This window comes from Gymnodraco acuticeps, unplaced genomic scaffold, assembly GCF_902827175.1.
Source record: "Gymnodraco acuticeps unplaced genomic scaffold, fGymAcu1.1, whole genome shotgun sequence".
NCBI lineage: Eukaryota > Metazoa > Chordata > Actinopteri > Perciformes > Bathydraconidae > Gymnodraco > Gymnodraco acuticeps.
In genome coordinates, this window is record NW_022990014.1 from 578648 (window position 1) to 604147 (window position 25500).

Below are 25500 nucleotides of genomic sequence, written 5' to 3' on the forward strand. Positions count from 1 at the left end.
CAATGAAAAAGAAATAAAAGGGTGATGAAATGTGATTTATTAAAAACATATGGAGTGAATATAACATCAAATATACAAGTATATACATAGAAAGGCAACATCTTAAAAACAAAACATTACGTTTGTATAATTCATCTGTTTATGATGGCAGCAGCTCACCAGAAATCATCCTCTTCATCCTTGTGTGAATATGCTGCAACGCTGGGAAAGCAATTTCAAGTTCATTGGCGTTAGCCTCGAGGGACAGAAAACAAAAAGCAACAATTGTATTTCTCAATGAATGTATCCTCAAGACAACATGCTTCCAGAGCAAGTAAGATAGACCAGGAGATGAAAACACAAAATTAAATGTTTTTGTAAGAAGATTATGTAGGCTTGTATATTTATTAAACTTTCCAACAGTCACAGCAAAGCTTTTAAAACTAAAAAAACATTAGTTGCTGTATTCTTAGGAAAAGCCATAAGTCTAGGCAACTGTTTTTAGTTACCTGTCATCTTTCCCTTCAGACAAACTCTTGGCCCCTGGGCTCGTATGTCCGGCTTCTTCTCTTCCCGGGCTCTGAAACCCCCCCACACACTCAGTTAAACACACTGGACAGCAGCTAAAAGTCATGCAACAAGAGCAACGTTTTCCACGAGTGTGTTACCTGGGCCTGCTGATTCCCTCTGGCTTCCAGGACCATCTTCATGTATTTCTCCAAGGGATTTTCACCTTTAGACTCCTCCCTGTCATTGGTTGCCTCTTGCTTCAGCTCTTCATCTCCTTTTGTAGCCCCAGTTTCTTCTTCTTCTTCTTCTTCTTCTTCCCGTCCTTGTTGCTCCAGCTCCAGCAAAAGCTAATTCGACATATATACTGTCAACACTCATTTCATTAAGTTTTCTTTTTTTATTATGTAGACAATCCTTACCGTCTGTTTCTCCAGTCTTTCCAGTTCTTGCAGCTCCCGCTCTCTGGCCTCCTCTTGCTGCCTTTGCCTTTGTTCTAGTCTTTCTTTTCGCTCTCTTTCCCACCTCTGCTCCTCGTCCTCTTCCATAGCAGACTGACGTGAGGCCTGCAGGACTTCTATAAAAACATATACATGGTCATGAGTCAATTTGATTGTCAGTCATCACGTTACTTCGGTTTATGATACAATGAAGGGCCATAATAACATGTACTCATACTGATGGTGTACAGTAGAAGGTAGCCATTCTTCTCATTTTTGGTCAACCAAGATTATAGGACAGTAACAGGGGGGGACTAACGACTCACCCGCCTGGCCCTGCATGTCTATCGGGTGTTCTGGGAGGTCCTGTGGGCGGGGGCCAGCGGGGCTGTCAGGGGCCTCCTCAGAGAGAGGGACGGCAGTGTCCAGGAGAAGCTCTGGAATGTGGCCGGGCTCTGGAGGGAGACATGCACAAAGAGATCTTTTATTCCCCACCATAATGCAAAAAGGGCCAGAGGACTGGCACAGAATACATAATCAGATGCCCTTCATCTTCACCATTGTGAGGGGCCACTGAGAGGACACTTTGGAAGCCAGTCACACACTCATTAAAAAACAGCCATTCCCAAATCCTCAGCCTCCACACCGGATATACTCCATTTTGTTTCATGGGATTTCGTTTAAATTAATGATAATGAGATTGAAAAAAAAAGACTATTTGAACATTTCTCTGAATATACAGGGGAATGTTCAACAGGAAAAAAACAGTATTGAATTGTTAAATAAATGTGGCGTTGTCATTGTGTTTAAGCACAAAAGCTTTCCCAGTATAAATCACAATTCAATGTTGCATTTGAAAACTGGAACACATTTAAATTAGGTATCACCAGAAGAAGGCTGCAGTGCAATAATAAAATGAACAAAAGACAACGAGAGTTATGCAGCAGCAGAGTGAACATGATAATGAAAATAAATCAACAACACTGGTACCTGACAAAATCCCTGTGAGATCTTCTAGGCTCAATCTCTCGGGCTGTGGGGAAGACTCCGAGCTGGAGAACACGGGCTGCAGATTTGGTGGGCTGAGGGGAACAAGGAGGACATTAGTATTCATTGTGTGTTAAAGGGCTGTAATGTCCTTTACAAAAGGATGGCAGATGGTACCTGGCCTGGTCTCGTGCTGTGCTTCTGAGCTGGGGGCTGCGAGGTGGACTGAGCTCAGAGGGAAAGTCACCTGAGGTCGCCACCTCGTCGTGCGGGGGGAACTGTCTGTCAAAAGACAAATCCGGGAACGGCAGTGGAGACACGACTCTTTCTATAAAATGCAAAGACTTCATGTTACTTAATGGGGGATAGATTATAAGCCAAAAACTGACATGGAAAGGTGTGACTGACTGTTTGGAATGATTTAACTGTGGTCATGTTCTGGCACATTAATGACATATTTAAGTGTCTAAAGCAGGCCTATTCAAATGGCGGCCCGCGGGCCAGATGCGGCCCAGAACCAACTCCCGAGTAGCCCAGCCTCCCGTAGCCAAATTCCTACACTAGTACAGACCATGAACGCAACACTCCGCGGTGCATAGAAACCACTAAACCACAACGCAGCACGTTTTTTGAAAGTGCATCTAGTGGTGCTAGTAACGGTGGTCCTATGATAGCAACTCTAAAACATTTCTCTCTCAACTCTGAAGCGTAAACAGAGACAAATCGGTCATTGATCTTGTGGAGCAGATGCGCGCATTCCAAGTCAAGCTGGACCTTTTCGCGACCGACTGGAGTACGGATTGGATGCTGCATTTTCCGACGCTCCACAAACACATCACATCCCCGACACAAATCACGGATGTGATGACAGATGTCATTGCGAGGTTGAAAGAGAACTTTGCCGGTCGATTGGATGGACTTGCTCTGCCCACAGAGGTGATGGGCTTTGTCAGAGACCCCTTCACTGTTGCAATAGAGGGGGACGTATCAACCAGAGCAAAGGAAGTGGTCCCCTCCATCGACGAGGGGACATTTACACTGGAACTTATTGACATGCAGTCATCCGTAACCATGGCACAAGAGCAGCGCATTAACGGGCCAGCGAAGTTTTGGAGTGATGTCAAAAAACAGCAGTTCCCTAACATTCAGAAAGTAGCGATCTGTGTGCTCAGTATGTTTGGATCAACATACAAATGTGAATCAAGCTTTTCACACATGAACTCAATAAAAGTAGCACTCGCTGCTCCCTGACTGACAGCACTCTTCACCAATGTCTTAGGATTGCATTGACTGTACGTTTGTTATATCTGCATAATGTTGACCTGTGCAGACTGGAATAAGGCTTTGTTAAAGGCCCAGACACAGCAAACCTACAGGTTTCTCAGTAGTGAAGTGGAAACAGCCTGTCTAGAAGGAACAGAGAAAATGTCAAATAGCAGAAGTCGGAAGTGACAGTTTTAAAACTTTGGCTCAATCTTTGTCTTGACGGCTTCCACATACCCACTTAAAGCCACACACACACACACACACACACACACACACACACACACACACACACACACACACACACACACACACACACACACACACACACACACACACACACACACACACACACACACACACACACACACACACACACACACACACACACACACACACACACACACACACACACACACACACACACACACACACACACACACACACACACACACACACACACACACACACACACACACACACATTCTTTTTTCAAGGTTCCTTGCTGGGAATAATCCCAAGCACCAATATATCTGTGATGTTTGATTGTTTTAAAAGAATAATTTGTGTGAAGCCTTCCCTGGGAAATTAAAGGAGTTGGGTCCGGTGGAAGATAAGAAGTGGATCTCCGCACCAAATATGTGCATATATACTGTTGTTTCTTCATGCAAAGGGACCCCTGTTTCTGACTGGCTGGTCCCGATACCTGTATCGCACAGCAGTAGAACTGGGAGTCCGGAGTACTCTGTAAACTTGTATTGGTGTTTTTTACCATTAAAATCAGATTATTGTTATAACTTTTATGCCGGTGTGTTGAACTCCCTCTTTTATCAATCTGACCAGGCTCATCTAACGGACGGCGCGGAGCACAGGTGGGCTTTGAGCCACCACTATTGTGTCTGCTCCTACAACGTGTAGTGTAGTATTCATTCATGTTATTTACCCTTATCCCTTGTTATGGGTTTGTGCAGGGTTTGACAGTTATTTTTGTATTCATTTAAATGAACTTTGTAATGTGTCTGGGTCAAATGTGACCAAAACGCATGATTTTTTTTGTTATTACTTGAAAAGTGAAAAAATTATAGTACTACCTCTTTTTGTTATATTGGAGCTCTTTAACTGTTTGTTAATGCACTTTTGATGTGCATGTGTCATATGTATCCAATTTTATTTTGTATGTGAGGACATTTATTAAGACTGCTATTATTGTATTCAGTTAAATGCACTTTGTGATGTGCCTGGTTTAAAAAAAAAACCTGAATATTTGACTTCTAAAGCAAACAAATGTAATGCTACAACTGTGCACTTTTTTTTCAGATTCTGTTAAATTAATGCTAATTTGTTGTGTTTTTATGCACTTTTTGACGTACCTTTGTTAGATGAACAATGAATAACAATTGCATGTTTTTCATCGCAGTAATATGTGTTGGTTTAAAATGTGTCATTACCCGCTTTTTACAGGCCGCTGAATGTCTGGCCCAGCTGCATTTTGTAGTTATAAATCTGGCCCAACTGAATGTGTAATTGAATAGCCCTGGTCTAAAATATATGGGCGCTGAATGCCTGCAACTATTTATCCTTTAACAGTTAATAGTGGTTTATTTATGTTTAAAGTGTGTTTAACAGAGGCAAGCATTTTCTGAAGTTACCTTCTGCACTCTCTCTCTGAAGCGGTTTCCTGGAGGAAGAGTGCGGTGTGGAGGACAGACGTCTGGATGGAGAGCTGCTTCCATTCTGCGGCTGACCATCTCTTAGAAACTGAGATTCAGTCAATGAATGCAGACTGTGGTCAGTGAAAACTGTGGACTGGGGTGGGTTTTTTTCTGCTGTGAAGGTGACTCGTGGCTGTGCGGCTGGTACGGTGTTTCTGGTTTCATAGGGGGCCGAGGAGGGGGTTCTGGTAGTTTGTGAAGACACTGGTCTGTGTGATTTGTGGGCAGAGTGTGTGTGGGAGACTTGTTTTCTTAGAGGACTGTCAGGACGATGTGAAGGATGTGCTCGTTGAGGGGAAAGAGGTCTTGGGGGAAGCATGTGTGATATGGTGGAGCGCACCGCCCTCTGCTGGTAGTTCCTGTAAGCTTCCTCCAAGGTCTCGGCCTCCTTCTGCAGCTCCTGGATCCGAGCCTTGGCCTTAGCCACCAGCTCCATGTCGGAGTCTGGAGCGTCACTCCAGGGCGGCTTGTGTCCTCTGAAGGGCCCACCTGCTTCACAGACATCACCATAACCCACCCTGGCCCTCAGCAGAGCTCTGTCCGTGTAGATGTCAGGGGGAACCAGCGTGTCAGTGCTGAGATCCAGAACTGAGCGATCAACAAGAGAGGGCTTGGGGTTACGCAGCACTTCATTTTCAAGAGCTGCCGTCATCGCATGGACACAAACAAGAAAGGGAAAGAAAAGGAAGAGCAAACAGGGAGAGTTGAACACTAATACAGAAGACCAACCACCAAAAAAGATGCTTGGAGAACTCTATACATGCAATTACAACTACAGCAGGATCTATTGGCGACTACTGTTGACTTGGCTTCCTTTACTTTTTAAGTAATTGAAAGTAGGGAGAATGTTTGAGTTCTTTACCATTTCCCAAATATTTTCCCTTTTATATTATGTTAATGTAAACAGAATAACATGATCCAAGAAAGGAAGCCAGTTTAGTAAAGTCAAATTGATAAAACAAGTTATGTAATACTGATTTTAACATTCATAACTGCATACACCAACTGACACAGTGACTAATGATATTAAAGGACCATCCACTTCCACACCAAGAATATTAATAAAGTTAAAACTGTTCAAAAGTAGCCTCTGATGTGCTGCACAACCAGAGGGGAAAAGAGATTTTAATTTGCTGAAAATGTTTCCATCATACATCCCATCCCTTGGCCCCGACCATTGTAGCTGGGGTGTATACTCAGCCAGCCACTTGAGTTAGAACGATTACAAAATATATATATTCATAGTTATCTTTATATTTATTGTTATTGGTGTGGATGGCCCAAGACGTGGCAGACAGCCACGCCCAGTCATGTGATACCTTGTTGAGTTTGGCGAAGCTGCATCTTAATTTCCTCGATGTGGTTAGTCATCCAATGGGATCGCTCCTCACTCTGAATCAACTGAGCCTTAAGCTGAGCGCATCTCTCCACCTGCAGAGAACAACAGAAAACAGGATATAACACGAGAGCTTTTCACAAAGTATAAAGTCTGTGCAAAGCAATTAAATGAGTAGAAGTCGACTGAAACACCGATTACACAACACATTCCCCAAGGGGAGAAGAAAATGCATGAACAAAAGAAAAGAAAAAGCTGACCACATAGTTTCCCACACTCTGCGAGAGGCTGTGATGGGACTGACCTCGCTCTGGAGCTGTGCCTGCAGCACCTGTTTCTGGTTGTCAAACTCTTCCTCATCCAGTCTGTGAGTGCTCTGCAGCCTCCGTAGGTCCGTCTGCAAAGTCAGCTGCTCTCTGGATGGCTTGCCCAAATCTGTGAGAAAAGTCAGTGCATCATTTGAAAATGCATCTTGTTTGCTAGTCCAGTGTCTACTGATTAAGGGAGTCATGTAATGTTTTATAAAGATCTGTGCAGCATGAGAGTATACCACATGGGGCTTCACACCATATCTGCCTTTTGTAAGTGATGAGGAGAAAGGCCTACTTCTCTACCATCATAGAGGAGGAAGACTGTATCCTCATTATTGATCCTCGGCCGTGGGTAAAGGGAGCCCTGTGTCACATCTCTCCTTCACTCCACTTCTCATCACTTTTTCCTTTAGTAGCTCTTTCTAAGAGAGTCGTCTACAGAGCTGCACTCACAGCACAGAGGCCCCACATTGGCAGGCAAGACACATTCAGAAAGTCTCAGCTGAGCCAGAAGCAGTGGGACAGACTAACTTGAATGCTTCACAGTACGCTGCATCTCCCACAGCTCACAATAAGCCCACACTGAAGCACTGTGAATGCAGCATAAGGAACTGGATTCATCTCTCTTTTGTAAAATGCAGAGATACTGATTTTTACATCAGCGATAACTCAAACATTAAAGTAACCAGTCACAAAGGACTCAGTTGTACATTAATGCAGACAGAAAGCCTTGTTCTAATCCAAGCTGTTCCTCACCTACATGGAGCAGCCGGTTCTCCTCCTGGGTCTCCTCCAGCTGTTTCTTCAGCAGCCTCAGCTCGCCCTGCAGCTCTGCGTTCTCTCTCTTCATGCTGGGGTAGTCACTCATGGTCTCCAGTCTCTCCCTTGAAATCTCCTTCTGTTGAGTCAACAGAGACATCTGCTGCTGTGCTGTGTCTAACTCATCCTGAAACACAACAGAAGAGACAGTCAAAAACACTGTAGACTCAATAATATATTTTATTATTATCACATCACACTGAATGATTGAATTGTGTTTAATTATTTAGTGATGTGTCTATTGCCAATTGAAGACCAATGGAGTTGTGCTGCTTACCTGCAGCCGTCTCAGCTCAGAACATGCTCTGCTGTGCTCCTCTAATTTTCCATTCATTTCAGCAGACTCCTTTTGGATGCGAACCGTTTCCACTAAGAAATAAAAGTCATGTAAACACAAAAGTCAAATAAAAACAGCTGGTTAGTGACATTGCATTGATTGAAATACTGACCTTTGTTTCTGTTCTCATTCTCGGTTAAATGTTCTGTTCTCTTGATGAATTCATCTCTGAGTTCAAGCTGGTACCTAATGTTATAAATGAAAGAACAACAATCAAAAATAGATTTTAAACTTAACATGAACAAAAAACCGGCTTTGAAAACATAGTGGACTTTTCCTATTACAAGGTAGAAGGATACAGAGTAATGGACCAAAGCAGCAGCTATTTAGTAAATAATCCGGTCCTGTTATTGTACGTTACTCCACTGTGATGGCCAAACAAATGCAGTCTGTAATTACAGTCATCATCGTTTGAGGTAATAGCAAATAATAAACAAAAATATTCAAAAAGAAAAAGCATAATCTGTAAAAACAGTGACATCCTCTGGTCACACAATGACAATATGCCTAACAAGGATACATACCCTTATTTTGAGAGATAAAGTGAATAGAGTTAAGAGAACTTATTAAACGAGACTGCATAGTGAAACCAAAATGATGTTGGTTAAACTGCTTCTGACAATGTGAGCCAAAAATAACACAATCAAATACCTGGAAAGTTCATTTTTCAGTCTGTGGTCGTATGTGTCCTCCGTGGTCTTCACAGTCAGTTCTCTCCTCCTCAGCAGATCTTCAGTGGTCTTGACTTTCTCCTCATGCATTTGACAAGTCCTATCACCATACAAACAAAGTCAATAAACCAGTGGTCACAGTGAAAGAGCATAGCATCCATTTATCACCACGAATGGTAAAAAAAGAAAAGAAAAGAAAGCCCTTACTTTTCAAAAGCCTCCATTCTCATCCTCAGCTCATTCTCTCTGTTTCGCACTGTATCGATTTCTTTCAGGACCGACTGTCTCTGCATGTACATATTTTTTTCTTCAAACTAAAGAAAAGAGAAACACAAATAACAACATGCATTACACCATCTTAGATTGAAGCAGTTAGGAATAAAGCAAATGGTTATTGGAAAGTTGAGAACCTGCCTAATGTCAGTTTTAAGAAATAATGCTTTGCTTAGGTTTTGCTGAACAAAGCACATCATCATATTAGCAGTAATCTACCTCTTGTTGCTTTTGTAATCGATCAATGGCATTTTTCTCTCGTTCCATCAACGCCTTTGCCTTCATCTCATAAGTCCTCTCCAGATCTTGCTTCAGCTTGTCAAATTCTTTATGAAACTTTGCTTTTTCTTCCATCCTCACCGTGGCAATTTCAACATCTTTAAAATGTTGCATCTTAAGAAATAAAAAAACAGTGTTGAGACCAGAAGAAAAACTGCACATCAAATATTAGACAGTCATAAAACATGATGCATTTATACAATAAAGTTACACTCTGCTCAATTAATCGTATTTTAAATCGCGATTACGATTATGGCTTGCAACGACTACGAAAACAACGTAATCGAAATAAAACGATTATTTTTTTATTATTATTATTATTTTTTTTTAAATATATATTTTTTCAATAAATGGATGTTTTCAAAGTCAATGAATAATCGCATTTAATAATCGCAATCACAATTATTGACCCAAATAATCGAGATTATGATTTTTGCCATAATCGAGCAGCCCTACTGTATAGCATTTATTCTTGTGATATTAGTAACGAATACACGTACTTTTGTCTTCATTTCTGCTTGCAGCTGTGCTTCAATTTCTTTTCTATGGGCAGACAGTTTTGATTCCAGTGTAAACCATTTCTCTCCACTGTAATTTAAGCTCTCGTACTCCTTATCAATCATTTTCATCTTCTCAACTGTGTATGGAAGAACAGAATCATTAAAAACTCTGCATTCAAAGGCAGGTGTGGTGAGTACAATGTGACACTTTATCTCATCATACCCAGAGAGTCTCCATAACTTGCTTTGCTGGTTGTCTGGGTGTCAGCATCGTGACCAATGCTGTGTGTATAATGGTGTGTAAGCTGTGCTAGAAGGCTGATCAGGAACCCTGCTTGACAAAAATAAGATATATTAATGACAAGCCTTAGGGGCAGGAGCAGTTTTATAACAAATGATGCTTCATGTACATACCTTTATCATTGTTTTCTTTGTTTGAAGACTGTACAAAAAAAACATTAACACCATTATTACTAACGGGAATGAGTTATAATTTAAAGAAAAAATATTCCTATCACATTATGAATTACCAGAGATCTGTAAAGTGCTGATTCAGGACTGATTTTAAGAAGCTGAAGAAGGTCTCCGGTTGTTAAAACCTGCCAAAATAGATCAGAGACCAGAATATTCATATGCAAAGGTGTCTTTTACAAGCAGTACAATAAATTAGACAACAAACTCATTGCTAACCTTGTCTTTATATAGGCCGCTTTCAGGACAGAATACAGAGAGGGTGTACTCATATCCCGAGGAGCAGAGGTGATCATACACTATGCTGTTGCATGCCGACACCAAAAGGGGTTCAGATCTCCCAGGAATTGTTCGTGGGACTGGTTCTCCTCCAGTCAAATGTGGGTGTTTCAACTCCTGGATGAGCTGATTCCGCAGCTGTGTCTGAATCAGATCAGACAAATGAAAAAGAAAAAGAGAGAAGAACATTAAACTATTTCTAACGCGTCAGTTAGAAGAGTACACTAACCGCTGCAGAGCAACCAATAACATTTATAGCACGACTTACTTTCAGTGTATCAAGGACTCCTTTACTTTTAAACGTTTGATAGAGTCTTTTCCTCAGCTCGTCTGGGGATAACGTGTCTTCCTTGGCCGAAGACATAACTACACTGTCGTTGTTTTGTAGGTCCTGACAGAAGAGAAACAACAACAGCACGGTAAAGCTGACATGGTGAGCTAAACAACAAAAAATAACAGTTTTCAACAGCTTTTGTATGCCTACCCGACCGTTCAAAAATATGTCCCCTAAACCCCCAAATAAAATAAGCGTCTCTAAAGATACAATTATGTTTCTACTTACCAGCCTAACAACCAAAAAGCATCTCGGCGTCCTTTCGAGGAGGCGTGTACCACTAATTTAAATCCGTCAACGGATACGTTGGTTCCGGGCGCACAGTTATGACGTAAGGAAGAAAATCTGCAATTTCATTTTATATTTATTTTATTATTATTTGAAAATGTATTTTACATTTAATGCAACCATTATTAATAGAAAGCTAAGTTAAAATGTGTGTCGATGAACCGTTTTACCGGAGATAGTTGTTAATGTTTCTGCTTTACCATGTTGTCATTTGTGTGCGACTTCACTTGTTTCTCTCCAGGAAGCAACATTGACAGGTACACACAAATCGGTTGTATGACATTTATACGCCTTTCATTTTGTGCTTATGTTAGTTATCATACTCTCTTAAATGTAATACGTTTATATTTGTTATGCAAGCATTACTGAACGTCTTAAACGACGCCAACCGTTTTTTTTTAGCACTGCAGCTAACGTTAGCTTGCTAGTTAAAGGGCTGTCCGTCGATCAGGTGATGTTGACACAGATATTTGGAAATATTACATTTCTTTTACATGTTGTGTTTGGTTTGATTTTTTTCAGGACAGTTTGACTTTGCTAACAAGAAGGGAACACGATGTCTGGAAGCTTTTATTTCGTTATGGTTGGCCACCAGGACAACCCTGTCTTTGAGATGGAGTTCTTGCCATCGGGGAAAGTTGAATCAAAGGTAACGTCATGGATTAATAATAACACCATAATTTATTCCTGTACATATTACAAAAAAGTGGTCACGAAATAATAATTGTTTTATTTATTAGCATATAAGCCATATACCTCAGCATAACTGTCAGGATATATGTTAATGTTTGATATGTTAAAAATATATGTTCCTTTGTCATCTTGTTTCATTTTTGTGTCATTGACCACAGGATGACCATCGTCACCTGAACCAGTTCATCGCACATGCTGCCCTGGATTTAGTGGATGAAAACTTGTGGCTCTCCAACAATATGTACTTGAAAACTGTGGACAAGTTCAACGAGTGGTTTGTTTCTGCCTTCGTCACTGCAGGACATATCCTTTTTTTATTGGTGATACTCATAATGCAAACATTGGACTCTAAAGGGCATTTATTGTTTTACTGCCATTTTATAGGGTTGATAGGAACAATTATTAACTTGTTAATTTGCAGTATAATGTGATCACATTTTCAGAAGTCCCCGTATTGTTGTCATTCTTTAGTCAAATTCAAGGCTTTCATTACAATGGCTTTGTTTTCTTTAATTGTTTGCCGTACATATAAGATTCATCATGCTGCATGACGCACGACAAGAAGATGGAATCAAAAACTTTTTTAATGATGTATATGATTTATACATTAAGGTAAGTTGTCCATATGAGAATAACTTGGCGTTACATTTGTTCTATTTTTTTTACTTCTGTTTTTATTTATTTGTTTTGTCTTCCAGTTTGCAATGAATCCATTCTACGAAATCAATGCACCAATCCGCTCAACAGCCTTTGAGAGGAAAGTACAGTTTCTTGGAAAGAAACATCTCTTGAGTTAATCACTTCACATGAACGAGGATCATAATGCATCTTGGTTATTGGTTGTGTATATATAGCTACCACACGTTTGATGTCTGTCTTTCTTTTCCTGTTTAACAATTGTATCATGTATTAAACACATATTTTCTATAAAAAGTTGTCTGAAATCTATGGTAATATTGGTTGATCCTTTTTTCTTCTCTTGCATGGGACAAGCTGTGAGTTTGGCTGCAGTGTGTTGATTATTATTACAATATACTTAAAGGCATACAATCTTTTACTTATTAAAGACGGCTCAACACATGAAAAAAACATGTATAAACACAATGTTGAGCCGTGACATAGTTAGGTACTTGTGTTATCTACCAGTTTATGCATTAAATCATTGCAGTGTGTTATGGAAATAATTATCATAAGACGCCAATTTGTAACATACAGGACAAACCTCGATGTCTGTTTACCTTCTTTAAGGACACAGGCGGCTTAGCCAATAATGTTATTGTTCCCATTCTGTGACCGGTCAATACTGGGTCACAGATGGTCTGTGTTGTGGGTACACTGGGACACTTCCTTCTCTGTATTTGTGGACTCCAAGGTAAAATCTTCGAGGTCATAAGTGTCCGAGGCAAGTAGCTCTGTGTTCCCACACTGTTTAGGCTATCTCCTCAAATATGTTGTTTACTCTCTGCGAAACCAGTTAGATGGGCTGGCAAGAGAGAGGCTCTCCAGAATTGACGTGGCAACTCTACCGTGGAGTCAGAACCTCTGACTCTTGGATTTGTGATGTGAATACTCTGGTACCAACTCCAAATAAATCACAGTGGTTTGACATCAAAGCTCCGACTCTTCCCGTGTCTCCTTCGTGAGTCGGTGACTCCACTGCATGCTACACAGAAGTTTCCTCTACACAGTGGTTATAAAGCACAATTCAAACATTGGGATAATAAGCAGACAAACACAGTTTTAAGGAAACAAACCATGCTTTAAGGGAAAATTCTCAGGGAGTTTATTGGTAACTTAGCATAACAGTAGTCACTATTAATCTGTGCAGAAAAACACTGAACTGTAAGTATACAAATGTTAATAGAGTGCTTTAAAGATAAAAACGAAATGAAAACAATGGACCCAACAATGAGGAACACTTAATTAAATAATTGTCATTACACTTTCCTCAAGGCAATAGTAAGTACTTCTTAAAAAGGTACAATTTTGCAGAATAGAAGTTTCCAGGAAATGAAATACACCTGATGCCATGCATGTTAATGTTGCTTTAATATTGATCTTTTGTTAAGTGCTTGCAGCACACAGCCTATCATCACTACTCACTAAACAGAATGTGCATACAAAAAAGACCTAAAGGTGCAACAATCACAACAAGCCTCAATTTGTTAGTTACACATATTCCCACAGCTACTTCATAATTCTCAGAAATAAGGTCATTAGGCTGTATAAATTATGTTCTGAATATAAATATATAGGTCATAACTCTGTTTTATAACATTTAAGAGTGAAGTTATGGAAACCTATAATGATGGTACTTCCAAGGTAGTACAGATGTAAGGGTTGCATCATTTTACAATGTCACAGAATAGAACATTTGAGAAGGAAGTGAAAAATCAAAGACCATTCCTTCACGACAGCTTTAGAGTTTCCGACAAAAAATAAAGTGTATTTTTCTGCCTCCAAAGTCTTTGAAAGGTGCTGAATGAATGATCGGAGATGTTATGTTTATTTGTAATCAGACTGGGATGAGTTTAGTGTTTCTTCTCTGTCTCTTCAAGCAAAAGTCCCAAATAGCATTACCAAACCTTCAACAGTACAACAAATCATAAAGCCAGTAGCATAATTTGTTTAAATAAGATGTTACAACAGCATTGTAAACCTACAGCCTCATCACATAAAAGGCATAACAGCAAATGTTAGTGATAACTCCTGGATGTTATGAACAGCAGGATGTAGCAGAGCGAGGCTTTCTGTGAAGCTTGACTGTGTCTGTGGGGATGAGGTGGTCCGTTCTTTCTTCCAATGCCAACACTCTGCGCACTGCCTCGTCGAAGGCGATCGCTACATTGGTGGCGTCCTTGGCACTGGTCTCATAATAGGGGAAGTTTCCATTCTCCTGGCACCATTGTTGAGCCTCCTCAGTAGACACCTGCCTTTCTGTCACGTCCACTTTGTTGCCCAAGACAACGAATGGGAACTTCTCTGGCTCCTTAACATCTGCATAGTAGATGAACTCCTTCTTCCAGTTGCCTAAGTTGAGAAAACTCTGGCTGTCATCTACACTGAAGGTGAGCAGGCAGCAGTCAGAGCCACGGTAGAAAGGAGTCCTCAGGCTGCGGAAGCGCTCCTGGCCAGCTGTGTCCCAGATCTGTAGAGTAACCTGGTGGCTATCTACCTCTAGTTCCTTGTTGAGGAACTCCACGCCAATGGTGTGGAAGAGGTGTGCATCAAACTTGTTGGTAACGTAGCGGTTCATGATGGAGCTCTTCCCAACACCTCCATCACCAAGAAGAATGACTTTCAGCAGTGATGTTTTTGTCGTCATGGCTATTCACTCCCGATCGATCACTTTGAAATAGTTTACCTATTGGAGAGGTGCAAAATATATTTGTATTATCTGTACAACGCTAAACAATAGGTGCCAATAAATGCCAATAACCACCTTACGTTAAACTTTTTTTTTAACACAATTCTATGCTAAAATCCTTTTTGACTCACCACTGATTGACTTCTGGTCTCCACTTGTCAAGATCATGTGTTGTAGACCTTGGTCCTTTGTCACAGGCTCATTTGATTAATGATGATGTGAGCAGCCATGTATGTAGCGTTCAACCAGCTGTAACACAGCAGTTTCCTGGTTAACAGATGGCCCATGACAGCAGAGAGCTGGAAAGCCCCATTGCAATAAAGCATTATCTGCTAGCAAACGATCAATACAGTTTGTAAGCTCTCCAACAACTACACATATGTAGCCTCTGACATAATACATACTCAAAATGAACCTAATAGCTGTAACATGCTAGCACACTCATAGAGCAAGCAAATACTGTGTTTATCAGCTAGCTACGCTATAGCTAAGCTAACATAGAAAGGGAAAACGGGGACACAGCTAGAGTTAGGCTAATGAAATAGACCGCATTCGCCAGCTTAGTTTTAGTTCCGGGCAAAATTGATATAACCTACCGTACAATTCGTGTCAGATAGCTGCTGAGTCAACGAAAAACAAAACAGGAAATAACAGAAATGATATTAATGCATTCCTCTGACAGCTCCTCGCCTTGGCGTTGCTCGCGGTAACGTCACGTCGCACCGTTTCCTGGTGAACCCCAAAGGCTTGGTGCTAAAGCGGCTAACAAGCTAACAAGCTAACGATACATGGGCAGCCTCGGATCATGTGATCTTGTCAGACAGAAACAACCAACAAGCACTGAGGTAACCTCCAGGTCCTTACAACACATCCGTTCCTATTCAAATTGAAATAAATCATATAGCTTTAAGAAATAACGACATTTTATAGAGCATCTTTCGTGTCGTTTGTCAAACAATGTGACCAAATTGTTCCTAACAGCTACAGTAACAGCAGGTACAATATTGTACCTCTTTGTATGATTCATGCTTTACCACCAGAGAGCGACATTTAGCTTAGTTAGCTCCCAGCTGCACACTGGAGAACATCCACGCCACACCTAAAAAAAGTAATTATGCTGACAGACAGTTTGCAAACTTTACCACCTTTATACATCAATGGTTACCACATGGCAAGCTCACGTACATGTTGTTGTTGTGTTAATGTCCAAATACCTTTTACAACATATAGCTAACACAATGTAAACATACCAAAGTCATTATCCACAACAGAGGCGTTTTCTAAAGCATGATTACTTCATGCAAACACAACCAAAAGTATATGCAACTAGAGAAAGTTAGTGTTTTCTAACATACCAAGTAGTTAACTGTCCTGTGCCTTTCTTGCTTGCCTACTTGTTGTATATTCGTTCGAAAATGTATTTGATACATAGGCCTATGTCTACATTGACTATGTAGGTTACATTATTTGTTTTCTTTATGTATAGTTGTGCTATTTCTATCATTATGGAAGATGAAATAAATTAGTATAAACACTTTACTTACACTATTACTTAAAGCATCATCTCTAGCTGTGTAATTAGCAAACAATTGTGTTTTTCCCTTTCCAATATTGTGTTCACATAAGCCATACTTTTCTTACTTGGTGTCAGTTGACTACCACATCAATTTTCTGTAATAAAATATAAGCTTGGCTGGCATCCATACATGTCAAGTCCATTTGTGGTGGCATTTCATAAATTACCCACATTCTTTGTCATATTACTGTGGATTTTGTCCAGACTGTAACACTGGCTAATGATACATTTACTTTAATTACCAGAAAAACTCTAGGTGATATAATTCTGTTTGCAGGAACCTGCTGTAACTGACATGATCATATTTAGACGTAGCCTACGTGAACCATCATAAATGTGTCTGAGCGGGGAAGGAATGGAAGGCAGATTTAGAAAAAAACAAAACAGATTTAATGTAATAGTACACTATCATTTAAAAGCAAAATGTACAGCAGTCTTTCATTGATACATTTGATCATTTAAACTAACTAGCCTTCAAGAAATGTATTTATCTAAGATATACCTCACTTAAGAGTTCACATTACATGTCATAGATTATTTAATGTTAACTTCAGTAATCACATACACAAAAAAGACTAAGCACAATACTGTGACATCTAACTTAATAGACATGTCCATCTATTCCTGAGATCGGAGTTATGTATAACAATCACAATAGAGAATGGAGCCAGATGTGTTCATCTAGCAGCATGCTGATATTGTGAACATGCATGCACTGATAATACATATTCTTCCCTAGAGACTAAATTCTGTATCTTTATGTGGATGTCTTGTGGCTAGGCCAGCAAAAAACATGAGAAACTCCAGATCATATTACAGGCAGGAAACAGGAATCCTATGGATTTTAAAATTGTGAATCCGGGGTGGAGACTCCTAGATAAATGGGCTGACATCCTCTTGACAGGGCCCTGAGGTCAGCACAACATTGTCCAGCCCAATCTCTCCTCCAACCTCCTTCCCATGCTGAGCTTCAAAGAAAATCTGAAAGACATTCATAGCATTTAGCATTATGATAACTTATGTGCTGTTGAACCTCCTTTGGCTGGTATTATTGTTGTTCGCAGTTACAGCAAAGCTTTGACAATCATCTATTGATAATTATATTGTAAAATGATAAATCACTCACCGATGTTGGTGCCTCCTCTTTCCAGGTTACAGTGAGGATCTCCGTCTGCCATGCCTGGTCTCTGCTTCGGCTCTGCTCCCATACAGGGTAAGCGTTGTTATCCAGCAGCACCTTGAGACTTCCCACATTCTGGCCCACCACACGGAAGTCGAAGGTGAGGCAGAAGCTGCCCTGCTGGGCCCGGTCACTGAGGAGCAGCTTCAGCTTGGCTATATCTTCCGGCTCTCCTAGGAGCCCACTCATGGCCATGTAGTACTCAGCATCTGAAAGAGTTCGTAGCACATATTCTGTAAATGATTCCATCTAAATGCACTTAAAGTATACGTTAATCTGACATTAAAAAAAAACATACTAATCATACTGTTACCATTATGGTAGGATACGCTCCAGTCCATGTCATCAGTCTTGTCTTGGATCCACTCACATGCTCCCTGATCAAAGTTGCAATCCATAATGAACTCTGGAGGTGGAAACATTAGGAGCACAAAAGCAAATTAGTCACATAAACTGTCCTTATATAATAATGGCATCTTAACAGGTATTTCATTACCTTCCTGAACTGGTGCTATTAACATTTCTTTGACTTCTGTCGCTGGTCCAAACACAGATTCAAAGTCCTCTGAAACTGTATTGAGAAATTAAAGGGGAAAACAATCAATGTGAATTCATACATTTTCAGCCAGTTTATTAAGCACACCTGGCTTAAACTGTCTAATACAAACAGTCATGAATTAAATCCTTCTCGTATTACACCTATAGTGTTTCAACGGAAACTTAATAAGACTGTGTTCTTTTTAGCAAGGTGTACATAATGAATTCTCAACTTATGTATAATGTTTCAGCTCAAAGTGATAATCAACTAAAAAGTAAAAGCAGAAATCTCATGCAAAAACTTTGCCTCATACAAATGACAAATCACTTTTGGTTCATACATTCCTCTTAAAACATATTATCTTAGAAAAAGCATTGCAAAATGATGCAGCAATGAAAGGTTTTTTTTACCAACAGGTGTAGACCTGCCCTGCTGTCACTCATGTCTTGAGATGAAGCTACAACTTTAGGATACAGCCTCTCAAGTGTTTTAAAGCTCTCATAGAAAACAACCCCCATGGATAGCGGCCTCAGACAAGTGACAGCTGGGGTGATTGAACCTGTGCAGCCAGAGTGGGCTGGTGCTAGAGAGGTCTAGAGTGCTGATGACAGACTTTCCAACTAGGAGTCAAGTCTGTTTGCACAACAGCTGTTTTGGGAAAAACATAATAAAAGGCTTGGAGGCTAAGTAACCTCCCCCCTTCTTCACCCTCCTCCCAGGAGATAGGAAGCAGGACGAGGTGTGTCCCTGGGCTCTCACATGCTGACAGAGTAAAATTCCTCCCTGGAGGTGATGGATGTCTTGGGGCCTGTCTCCTCTTGCTATCTGAGTTCACACAGTCTCGGGTGTTTCCATAAAGATCAAGAGAAGTGTTGAAAGGTAACCTCATGTGTGGGGTTTTTCTTTGAGGTGCATACCACTGCAGAACTAACACTGTCCACTCTTTTCTTATTATTTGATGAAAGTGCCGGAGAATATGATTTATTTGAGTCTCATAAATGATCTATTCAATTAGATATAGTCACATCATTTCTTACATTTAGTACATTTATTGTGATTGTTATATTTTGTATTTGTTTTAGCCAAAGCTTTGATATTATGATATCTTTGAATCAGATTCAGTGTGTCTGGTTCTTCTCTGGAAATAGTCAAATAATTCAACACATTTCTAAATTTTTAGTAACATTGAACCTTCCAAAGATGTGTCTGAGGAGCTCCTTTCTTCTCTGGTCAAAGTGTTTGGACTGACCTCTTATTTTATACTTCATTCAGCCACATACTGAACAATCGTTAATAGTGTTCAAATGCTGTGTAGACACAAGAACAAAGTCTCTGTAGAAACTGAGTTTGTTTACTCTATGTATGGTTAATACATTATGGACCACCCAAAATGAATGTAAGACAGCCAAACGAAAGGACACTTACTGAAAACGTCTCCTCTTTGATTAAGACGGTTGTCTTCAGCCTCCTCGTCTTCCTCCTGCTCCTCTTCTTCTGCCAAAGGAAATACATTCACCTGTTCCTGCTCAGGGCCAACGTAGACCTCTCCATCATAGTCGAAAGGCTGCTCGTGGATCCTTGGAGGCGGCGTTGCCACTGGTTCCGGGATAAGATTTCTGATGTCCTGGTTGTCAAGTGTTCCTCCCAGAAGCTCAGGCCTCACTTGGGAGTCTGGGATGGCTGCGGGCAGGAAGAGGAAACAGATGAGACATGTGGAACCTCAATCATGAGTGGGAAAGACAGTATTTTACCAGGACTCAAGATGCGTTTGTCGTCATGTATTTTGCAGCTGCTGTTCTTGTCCTTCTCCATGCAGATGAAGCACTTCGGCAGCATTCAAAACACGCTTCAAGTGCACAAGCATTTTATCCAAAAAGTGCTCAAGGGTCATGCTGAGGATTCCAGGTCTCATATCAAGCTATGTGCAGAGGCCATACAACATTTCCAGCCATGAACAGTTGCAAAATGTGCTCTGAAGAGTAAGGAGGTAAGAGGAGGGAGTGCATGGGGTTGCGAGCAGGGAGTGATCAGCAGAAGCAGAGTTTTGGATTTCACACAATCTCACCATTTAGGAAATCATCTGCGCTGCCTTTGTCTCCATCCCACGACCGCTGATAAAACGGCTTAACTACAAAAAATAAATGCATCTTTGATTCACGCTGAAAACCCTTGCCTATTCTCTTTGTCAGTTGGCTACATGAGCTTCACCTGTTATAATCTGGATCTGGTTTAAAGAGCACACAGCTCAATCTGTGTTTCCCCTTCTTCTCCAGATGACTGGCTACCGTACAAATGTCCTATTTACACAGGTGTGTTTTCAATCTGTAGCTCTCTCTTGCTGACATCTGTATAGGATAGTGCGGTCTGAAAACAGGAAACTAGCCTTGGCACGACTGATGTTTGCTGATGTTTGAAGAGTTTAAATGAAATATGTGTCTGTAAAAGTGCTCCTGACCTATCTGACTGACTACTCTAACTTGGGAAAGGCCTGACACATTAGTTTTTTTAAATCTACGGTGAAAGGCCTTACTTGGATAGTTTGTTTAAGATCAAACGGCACCCCTAAAACTACTTGATTCATAATGCTGTGTGGCTGTTCTTGAGTCTCACCAGAGCATTCAAAGCCATTGCCTCTGTAGCCAGGCTGGCACCTGCACTTGAAGGATCCTTGAGAGTTCACACAGAAAGCGTGCTGGCTGCACTTGTGGGTGCCGGCTGCACACTCATCAATGTCTGAAAATGGAAAAAGCCTATTTGTACCTTTAGGAGCAGAAATGATCTCGAAGGTTTTCTCATAATAAACGTGTATACCTTACCTACACAGTCATATTTGGCGTCAACATATTTCAGGTCGTAGCCGTCCTGGCACTTGCACAGGTAGCTCCCGAAGGTGTTCACACATTGTCTGTTGTATGGGCAGAGGTTCTTCCCAGTGACACATTCATCTACATCTGAAGGGAAACAAAAGACGGAAAAATTAAAGGGCCTGTGACATTATATGACTTTTGTTTTGTTGATCATTCAGTCATATCATTAAGTCCTTGTTATCTGTATTTATCAGTCTGCATGTTTTCACTTGTTTTAATGTATAGTCTGCAAATTAATAACATGCCCTGCAGCCATTAAGGTGTTTATCGTGTTAACTACGAATTTAAAGAATCCTCTATCTATGTTTTGCTCAGGTTTGAATTTGCACTTGAACGGATATGTGTTTATTTCATAAGGGTCGATTATGTATTTGTTATGGTACATTTGGGAACAATTTACTTTTTTTGCAACTTTGATAAGTCTGTTGAATGCAGACTTATCCTGAAGTGTAATGCTCCAGAACTATTAGACTTCCCCTGTGTGATCGTTATGCCAGACTTGCTCTGTCAGAGCTCAAGCATTTTTGTGTAAATATAACTTGATAGCATCCATTTGCTTTGTTAGCCAAACACGCAAAATCCATATCATAGAATGTCTACAGAATTGTTTCTCTATGCAAACTCCCAATCCATGAGACTGGAAACAAGCCAAAGTCAATTTGTGTTTTTTCTGTTTCCTTATTTAGACAAGGGCTATTGCTCCATCTGAATGTCACTTTCCTTATGTATAGTCTACTGTCAATCATATTTCACATATGACATGATAGTATATGCTTTATAACATTCAATGATTGTTTTTCAGTGTGCATGTGTTTGCTCACCTACACATGTCCTCCCATCTTGCCCCAGCTGCAGCCCTGCAGACGGGCAGAGGCAGCGAATCTCCCCCTGAACTTCCTCACAGCCATACTGACAGTGAGCAATAGAGCATGTGTTGGAATCTACATGCATTCACAAAAACACACATTTGTTAATATTAAAGCTGAGCAGCTTTGATTTTTCCGTGTGTTTCTATGTATATTAGCACTCATACTCACTTGCACAAGATCCGTCAGACATTACTGTGTAACCATTGAGGCAGTAGCACTTGTAACTTCCAAAGGTGTTCATGCAGCGATGCTGACAGGGACGAGGCTTCAGGCCACACTCATTCAGATCTAGAAACAAAAGTCAACTTTATTTCTACACCTGAAACACCTTCTTTTATAAATCCTTACAAACATGTACATTTAACAGAACATCCTTTACATTAAACACAAGAGAAAATGATTTGCGTAAAGTAAAACATACATAAATTGAGTTTGTTAAATTAAAATATGCTGGAAATTAGATTACCCTAAACCCAGAATGACCCAGGCTTTCCAGACCCAAACTACTCACCTTGGTTACATGTCTTTCCGGTGTATCCTGGGAAACACTTGCATTTGTTGGGGCCAACACACTCTCCATGCTTGCAGCCGTGGTCACATTGAGCTGGTAAAGTATTTAAAATGAAAAGAATACCACTAGAAATATCAGTGGTTTAAGAATTGTGGATTACAGTCAAACCACACATTTCTGTTATGCAGGAAAGGACTGAATCTCATATCCTCCACTTCTTTTGGTACAGGAAAATATATTTTATGAATAGAACAACGGTTCTTAGGATAGCTTTTATTGAGGCACTAAGTTAAGTTCAACATATTTTGTCCATTAAAAAAATATGTCTAACCATTTGACTGATTTTTAAGATACAATTGATTATTATAGCATATATTTATATTGTAATCTGGACTGCTCTTACCCTCACACTGTCCTTTACTGTTTTTCTTCCAGCCATAGCAGCACTCCAGCCTCCTGCCGTAGCGACAAACACCTGGTTGGCTTCCAGTAAGGACTTGTCGGTAGTGCCTTTGTAGAACAAGAGAGAACCGGAAGGTGAGGTATGTAATTTCCTAGTGTCAGCTAAATGTAAAACCCACCTTGGTTAATGCATTGAACATCAGATAGGAAAGTTGGTCTTTAATAAAATCTTATCACAACAACAACAACAACAATGAAACGCTCAAGATATATGATTACAAATATATTAGAATGAAAACAAGGATCCAAACAAAACCAGAGTCTCTAGCTCATATGTGTATGTTCTTCTAATTTTGGTCCCAATGGTAGTTAACCTAAATAAAGCGTACCCTCACATGCTTGCTTAGTGATAAAAGGGGGCTCCCTGTGGAGCAACAGCCAGCTGACAGGATGTAGGCTACAGATGGAGAAAAACACACTAATCAGACACTTCCTGCAGTGCACATTGATACTTCACACACAATTATGTCCTCTTCATTCACTGAACGTTCCTCTTCACCTGACTCCAGAATCTACATTAAAGCTATTCTCAGTTGCGGCTATGGAGTCAGCATTGCATTCAAAAATAACCTGCAGTTCATATAGATTATATTCCATGTGTGTATTTTTAACCTGTTAATTAAATTAGGATGTTAAGATTCCATTTGACTTAGTTCATAAGTATACTCATGTCAGAATCACACATCCAAATCTAACCTCATAGCTTTCATCATCAAAATCTCTTTTGACCTCAGTGCCAGACTCTAAATGTCCAGATGTTTAGGTTTCACAGGGTTAGCATCCTAAAAGCAGCCTGGGCTCCAGTAGGACTGGGGGGAATCTGAGACTTGATAGAAATCAACCAGAATAACCCACAGAAGAGGGGCTCTTTAGAGTGACAGGTGCTCTTCAGTTATTAACAGTTGCTGTGCCACATTTAGCCGACACACTGTCAGCGTTGTCGTAGTCCTCTGCTCGCAGGGCAGCAGTGTGGACATACCATCAAAACAACGGTTTTCCAGGGAAATCTTTAAAGCACATATCAGGTTACTCCCTCACTCCACTTTAAGTAAAAGCATGTGCAGGAGCTGGCAGTTAAAATAGCAGTAATTCCTTTTTTGGATACCGGAAGTGGGTTAAATGGATCCCAACATTACCCAATTTGGGATCAATTCATCTTATCTTATCTTAAAACTGTTGTTAGCACTTTTGGTTTATTTTTGGTGCCAGTGCATTTCCAGTATCCTGGAAAGTCTTTTTTAATTCTTGAATGAGTACATGTCCAAGTAAAGTTTACACCTGTCTCAGGGTAGAAACACCAACATCATCAAACACTCTGTTGCTCTAGTATTGACTTACCTCTGTGCATCCGCATTGCCTGAGGAGATGTGAAGCAGAAGGACCAGAGCACCGACCAAAGTGAACGGCTGCATGTCTGTACGGTGAGCAGTCGGAGAGCTATGTTTCCCACGGGGCTGACTTTGGTTTCTGTGAGTTCTGACTATTCCTCCTGAGGGCTTACGCTCATTAAAATGCTTAGACAGGAACAGGTCTTAGGTGAGCCTTTACACAAGGCACGCTGGATTTCATGTATTTCCAGAGCCTAAGTTTGAGGTCTCCTCCAGGGGGAAAAAAATCTCTTACTCTTTATAACGCTGCAGCTAGACTCTATGTCCCATAATTTGCTCCTTTTTCTTCCTCTCTGAAATTCCAGAGGTGGGTTGACACTCTGTGAAATGACACTGCACTGTGAGTGACTTTGGAGGTAGGAGTGGGTTTGTAAGGGGGGTGGGGATTATGTTTAGGGGTGCTCCTTTCTTCACTGAAACCCTATAGGCTACAAGACACACATGGAACTCTTCCTGTGGAACCCCAGTAGGAAAAAGCATGCTGTTCTGCAAATAGCAAATCAAAGGCAACATATTGGTCTTATTTCATTTTTTGGGGATAAAAGCACGTGTTGCCTGATGCCCGTGTGCCTGTGTTTTATTTAGCTTTTTGGGGATAATTAGCTGTATCGGCTAATTGTGGAACTCAGGCATGCATAGGCCTGTCATTAGCAGCTGCAGTGCTCTTTGATGTCTTACTCACAGGTAGCACATAAAGCGCTTCTCCCGGACACATGCTAATTTCCAAGTTTAGCCATGAAAATGTTTAATGAGTTTTCACTCTTTCAAAGTCTGCTCCAACATCTGTTCCTGATCCGCTGTACCCTTACAACATGAGAGGTGATGTTCCTGTGTTTGTTTATATTTATAAATGAAGTACTTACTCCCATGATTTCCATGACAGAGGGGATTTTAGGAGTTTGTTTACACAGTGCATGTCCACCCAGTACCAAATTGTCCAAAATGGCGATTTGAAAGTTGCATTGAAAGTAGTTTTGTAGATGAGAAGGAGGCCTGCAGTTAAACACTAGTTGAGCTCAACAATACTAGGCTGTGATTATTTTGCCAGACATTCGGTACTCATGTCATGAAGCAGAAATGTTTTAGCTTGTTAAATGTTGGTTAGACAGCGCAAGGTCAAAACTAAAACGTTTGGACATTTGCTGTAAAAAGAATACACTTTTGAGTTTGTGCAGCTCCACTCATGTGTTGCTCCAGTGTGGAGTAGACATAACTCCAGCCTCAAGGAGATGAGCATGAACTCGTTTTGCAGATTCCACAATT

The 25500-nt window shown here is 40.6% G+C and overlaps 4 protein-coding genes across 7 annotated transcripts; 1 reads left to right on the forward strand and 3 right to left on the reverse strand.

Annotated features, from left to right (window-relative positions):
- Positions 1-17: 17 nt before the first annotated feature.
- ofd1 (OFD1 centriole and centriolar satellite protein) lies at positions 18-10782 on the reverse strand. Its single transcript, XM_034213480.1, has 23 exons — positions 10727-10782; positions 10433-10555; positions 10105-10308; positions 9945-10013; positions 9829-9856; positions 9638-9745; positions 9415-9551; positions 8855-9028; positions 8570-8676; positions 8343-8462; positions 7804-7877; positions 7632-7723; positions 7292-7481; positions 6529-6659; positions 6208-6319; positions 4826-5530; positions 2091-2241; positions 1917-2008; positions 1253-1381; positions 909-1063; positions 648-836; positions 489-559; positions 18-201 (listed from the first exon to the last, which is right to left on the reverse strand). The coding sequence occupies exons 2-23, from the start codon at positions 10526-10528 to the stop codon at positions 156-158; spliced, it is 3180 nt and encodes a 1059-aa protein (XP_034069371.1). The 5' UTR covers positions 10529-10555; positions 10727-10782; the 3' UTR covers positions 18-155.
- Positions 10783-10924: 142 nt separating this feature from the next.
- Positions 10925-12423, forward strand: trappc2 (trafficking protein particle complex 2). Its single transcript, XM_034213484.1, has 5 exons — positions 10925-11043; positions 11309-11435; positions 11638-11782; positions 12006-12091; positions 12178-12423. Exons 2-5 carry the CDS (start codon positions 11343-11345, stop codon positions 12274-12276), a joined length of 423 nt encoding a protein of 140 aa, XP_034069375.1. The 5' UTR covers positions 10925-11043; positions 11309-11342; the 3' UTR covers positions 12277-12423.
- An 815-nt stretch (positions 12424-13238) lies between these two features.
- Positions 13239-15795, reverse strand: rab9a (RAB9A, member RAS oncogene family). 2 transcript variants are annotated; one of them, XM_034213384.1, is made up of 3 exons: positions 15448-15795; positions 14978-15095; positions 13239-14843 (listed from the first exon to the last, which is right to left on the reverse strand). In XM_034213384.1, exon 3 carries the CDS (start codon positions 14802-14804, stop codon positions 14196-14198), a length of 609 nt encoding a protein of 202 aa, XP_034069275.1. In that variant the 5' UTR covers positions 14805-14843; positions 14978-15095; positions 15448-15795; the 3' UTR covers positions 13239-14195. The 2 variants fall into 2 exon arrangements, with proteins under 2 accessions (XP_034069275.1, XP_034069274.1); XM_034213383.1 differs by having other exon boundaries at positions 15443-15795.
- Positions 15796-16789: 994 nt separating this feature from the next.
- egfl6 (EGF-like-domain, multiple 6) lies at positions 16790-24584 on the reverse strand. 3 transcript variants are annotated; one of them, XM_034213380.1, is made up of 13 exons: positions 24188-24584; positions 22791-22897; positions 22388-22480; positions 22045-22164; positions 21829-21948; positions 20957-21091; positions 20751-20873; positions 20206-20268; positions 19566-19820; positions 18099-18173; positions 17916-18008; positions 17549-17811; positions 16790-17403 (listed from the first exon to the last, which is right to left on the reverse strand). In XM_034213380.1, the coding sequence occupies exons 1-13, from the start codon at positions 24259-24261 to the stop codon at positions 17296-17298; spliced, it is 1629 nt and encodes a 542-aa protein (XP_034069271.1). In that variant the 5' UTR covers positions 24262-24584; the 3' UTR covers positions 16790-17295. The 3 variants fall into 3 exon arrangements, with proteins under 3 accessions (XP_034069271.1, XP_034069272.1, XP_034069273.1); XM_034213381.1 differs by lacking the exon at positions 20206-20268; XM_034213382.1 differs by lacking the exons at positions 20206-20268; positions 20751-20873.
- Positions 24585-25500: the final 916 nt, after the last annotated feature.

Bases quoted from the DNA above. Each gene is read 5' to 3' on its own strand.
- ofd1 (XM_034213480.1), bottom strand. From the start codon at position 10,528: ATGTCTTCGGCCAAGGAAGACACGTTATCCCCAGACGAGCTGAGGAAA. The intron at 9,857-9,944 runs GTAATTCATAAT...TTTTTTGTACAG, and splicing joins CAGCACTTTACAGATCTCTG to TCTTCAAACAAAGAAAACAA. The intron at 9,029-9,414 runs GTACGTGTATTC...TTATTTCTTAAG, and splicing joins AAGCAGAAATGAAGACAAAA to ATGCAACATTTTAAAGATGT.
- trappc2 (XM_034213484.1), top strand. From the start codon at position 11,343: ATGTCTGGAAGCTTTTATTTCGTTATGGTTGGCCACCAGGACAACCCT. The intron at 11,783-12,005 runs ATATCCTTTTTT...TGTTTGCCGTAC, and splicing joins TGCCTTCGTCACTGCAGGAC to ATATAAGATTCATCATGCTG. The intron at 12,092-12,177 runs GTAAGTTGTCCA...TTTGTCTTCCAG, and splicing joins TATATGATTTATACATTAAG to TTTGCAATGAATCCATTCTA.
- rab9a (XM_034213384.1), bottom strand. From the start codon at position 14,804: ATGACGACAAAAACATCACTGCTGAAAGTCATTCTTCTTGGTGATGGA.
- egfl6 (XM_034213380.1), bottom strand. From the start codon at position 24,261: ATGCAGCCGTTCACTTTGGTCGGTGCTCTGGTCCTTCTGCTTCACATC. The intron at 17,812-17,915 runs GTAACAGTATGA...GAACTCTTTCAG, and splicing joins GAGCGTATCCTACCATAATG to ATGCTGAGTACTACATGGCC. The intron at 17,404-17,548 runs GTGAGTGATTTA...AATGTCTTTCAG, and splicing joins AAGAGGAGGCACCAACATCG to ATTTTCTTTGAAGCTCAGCA.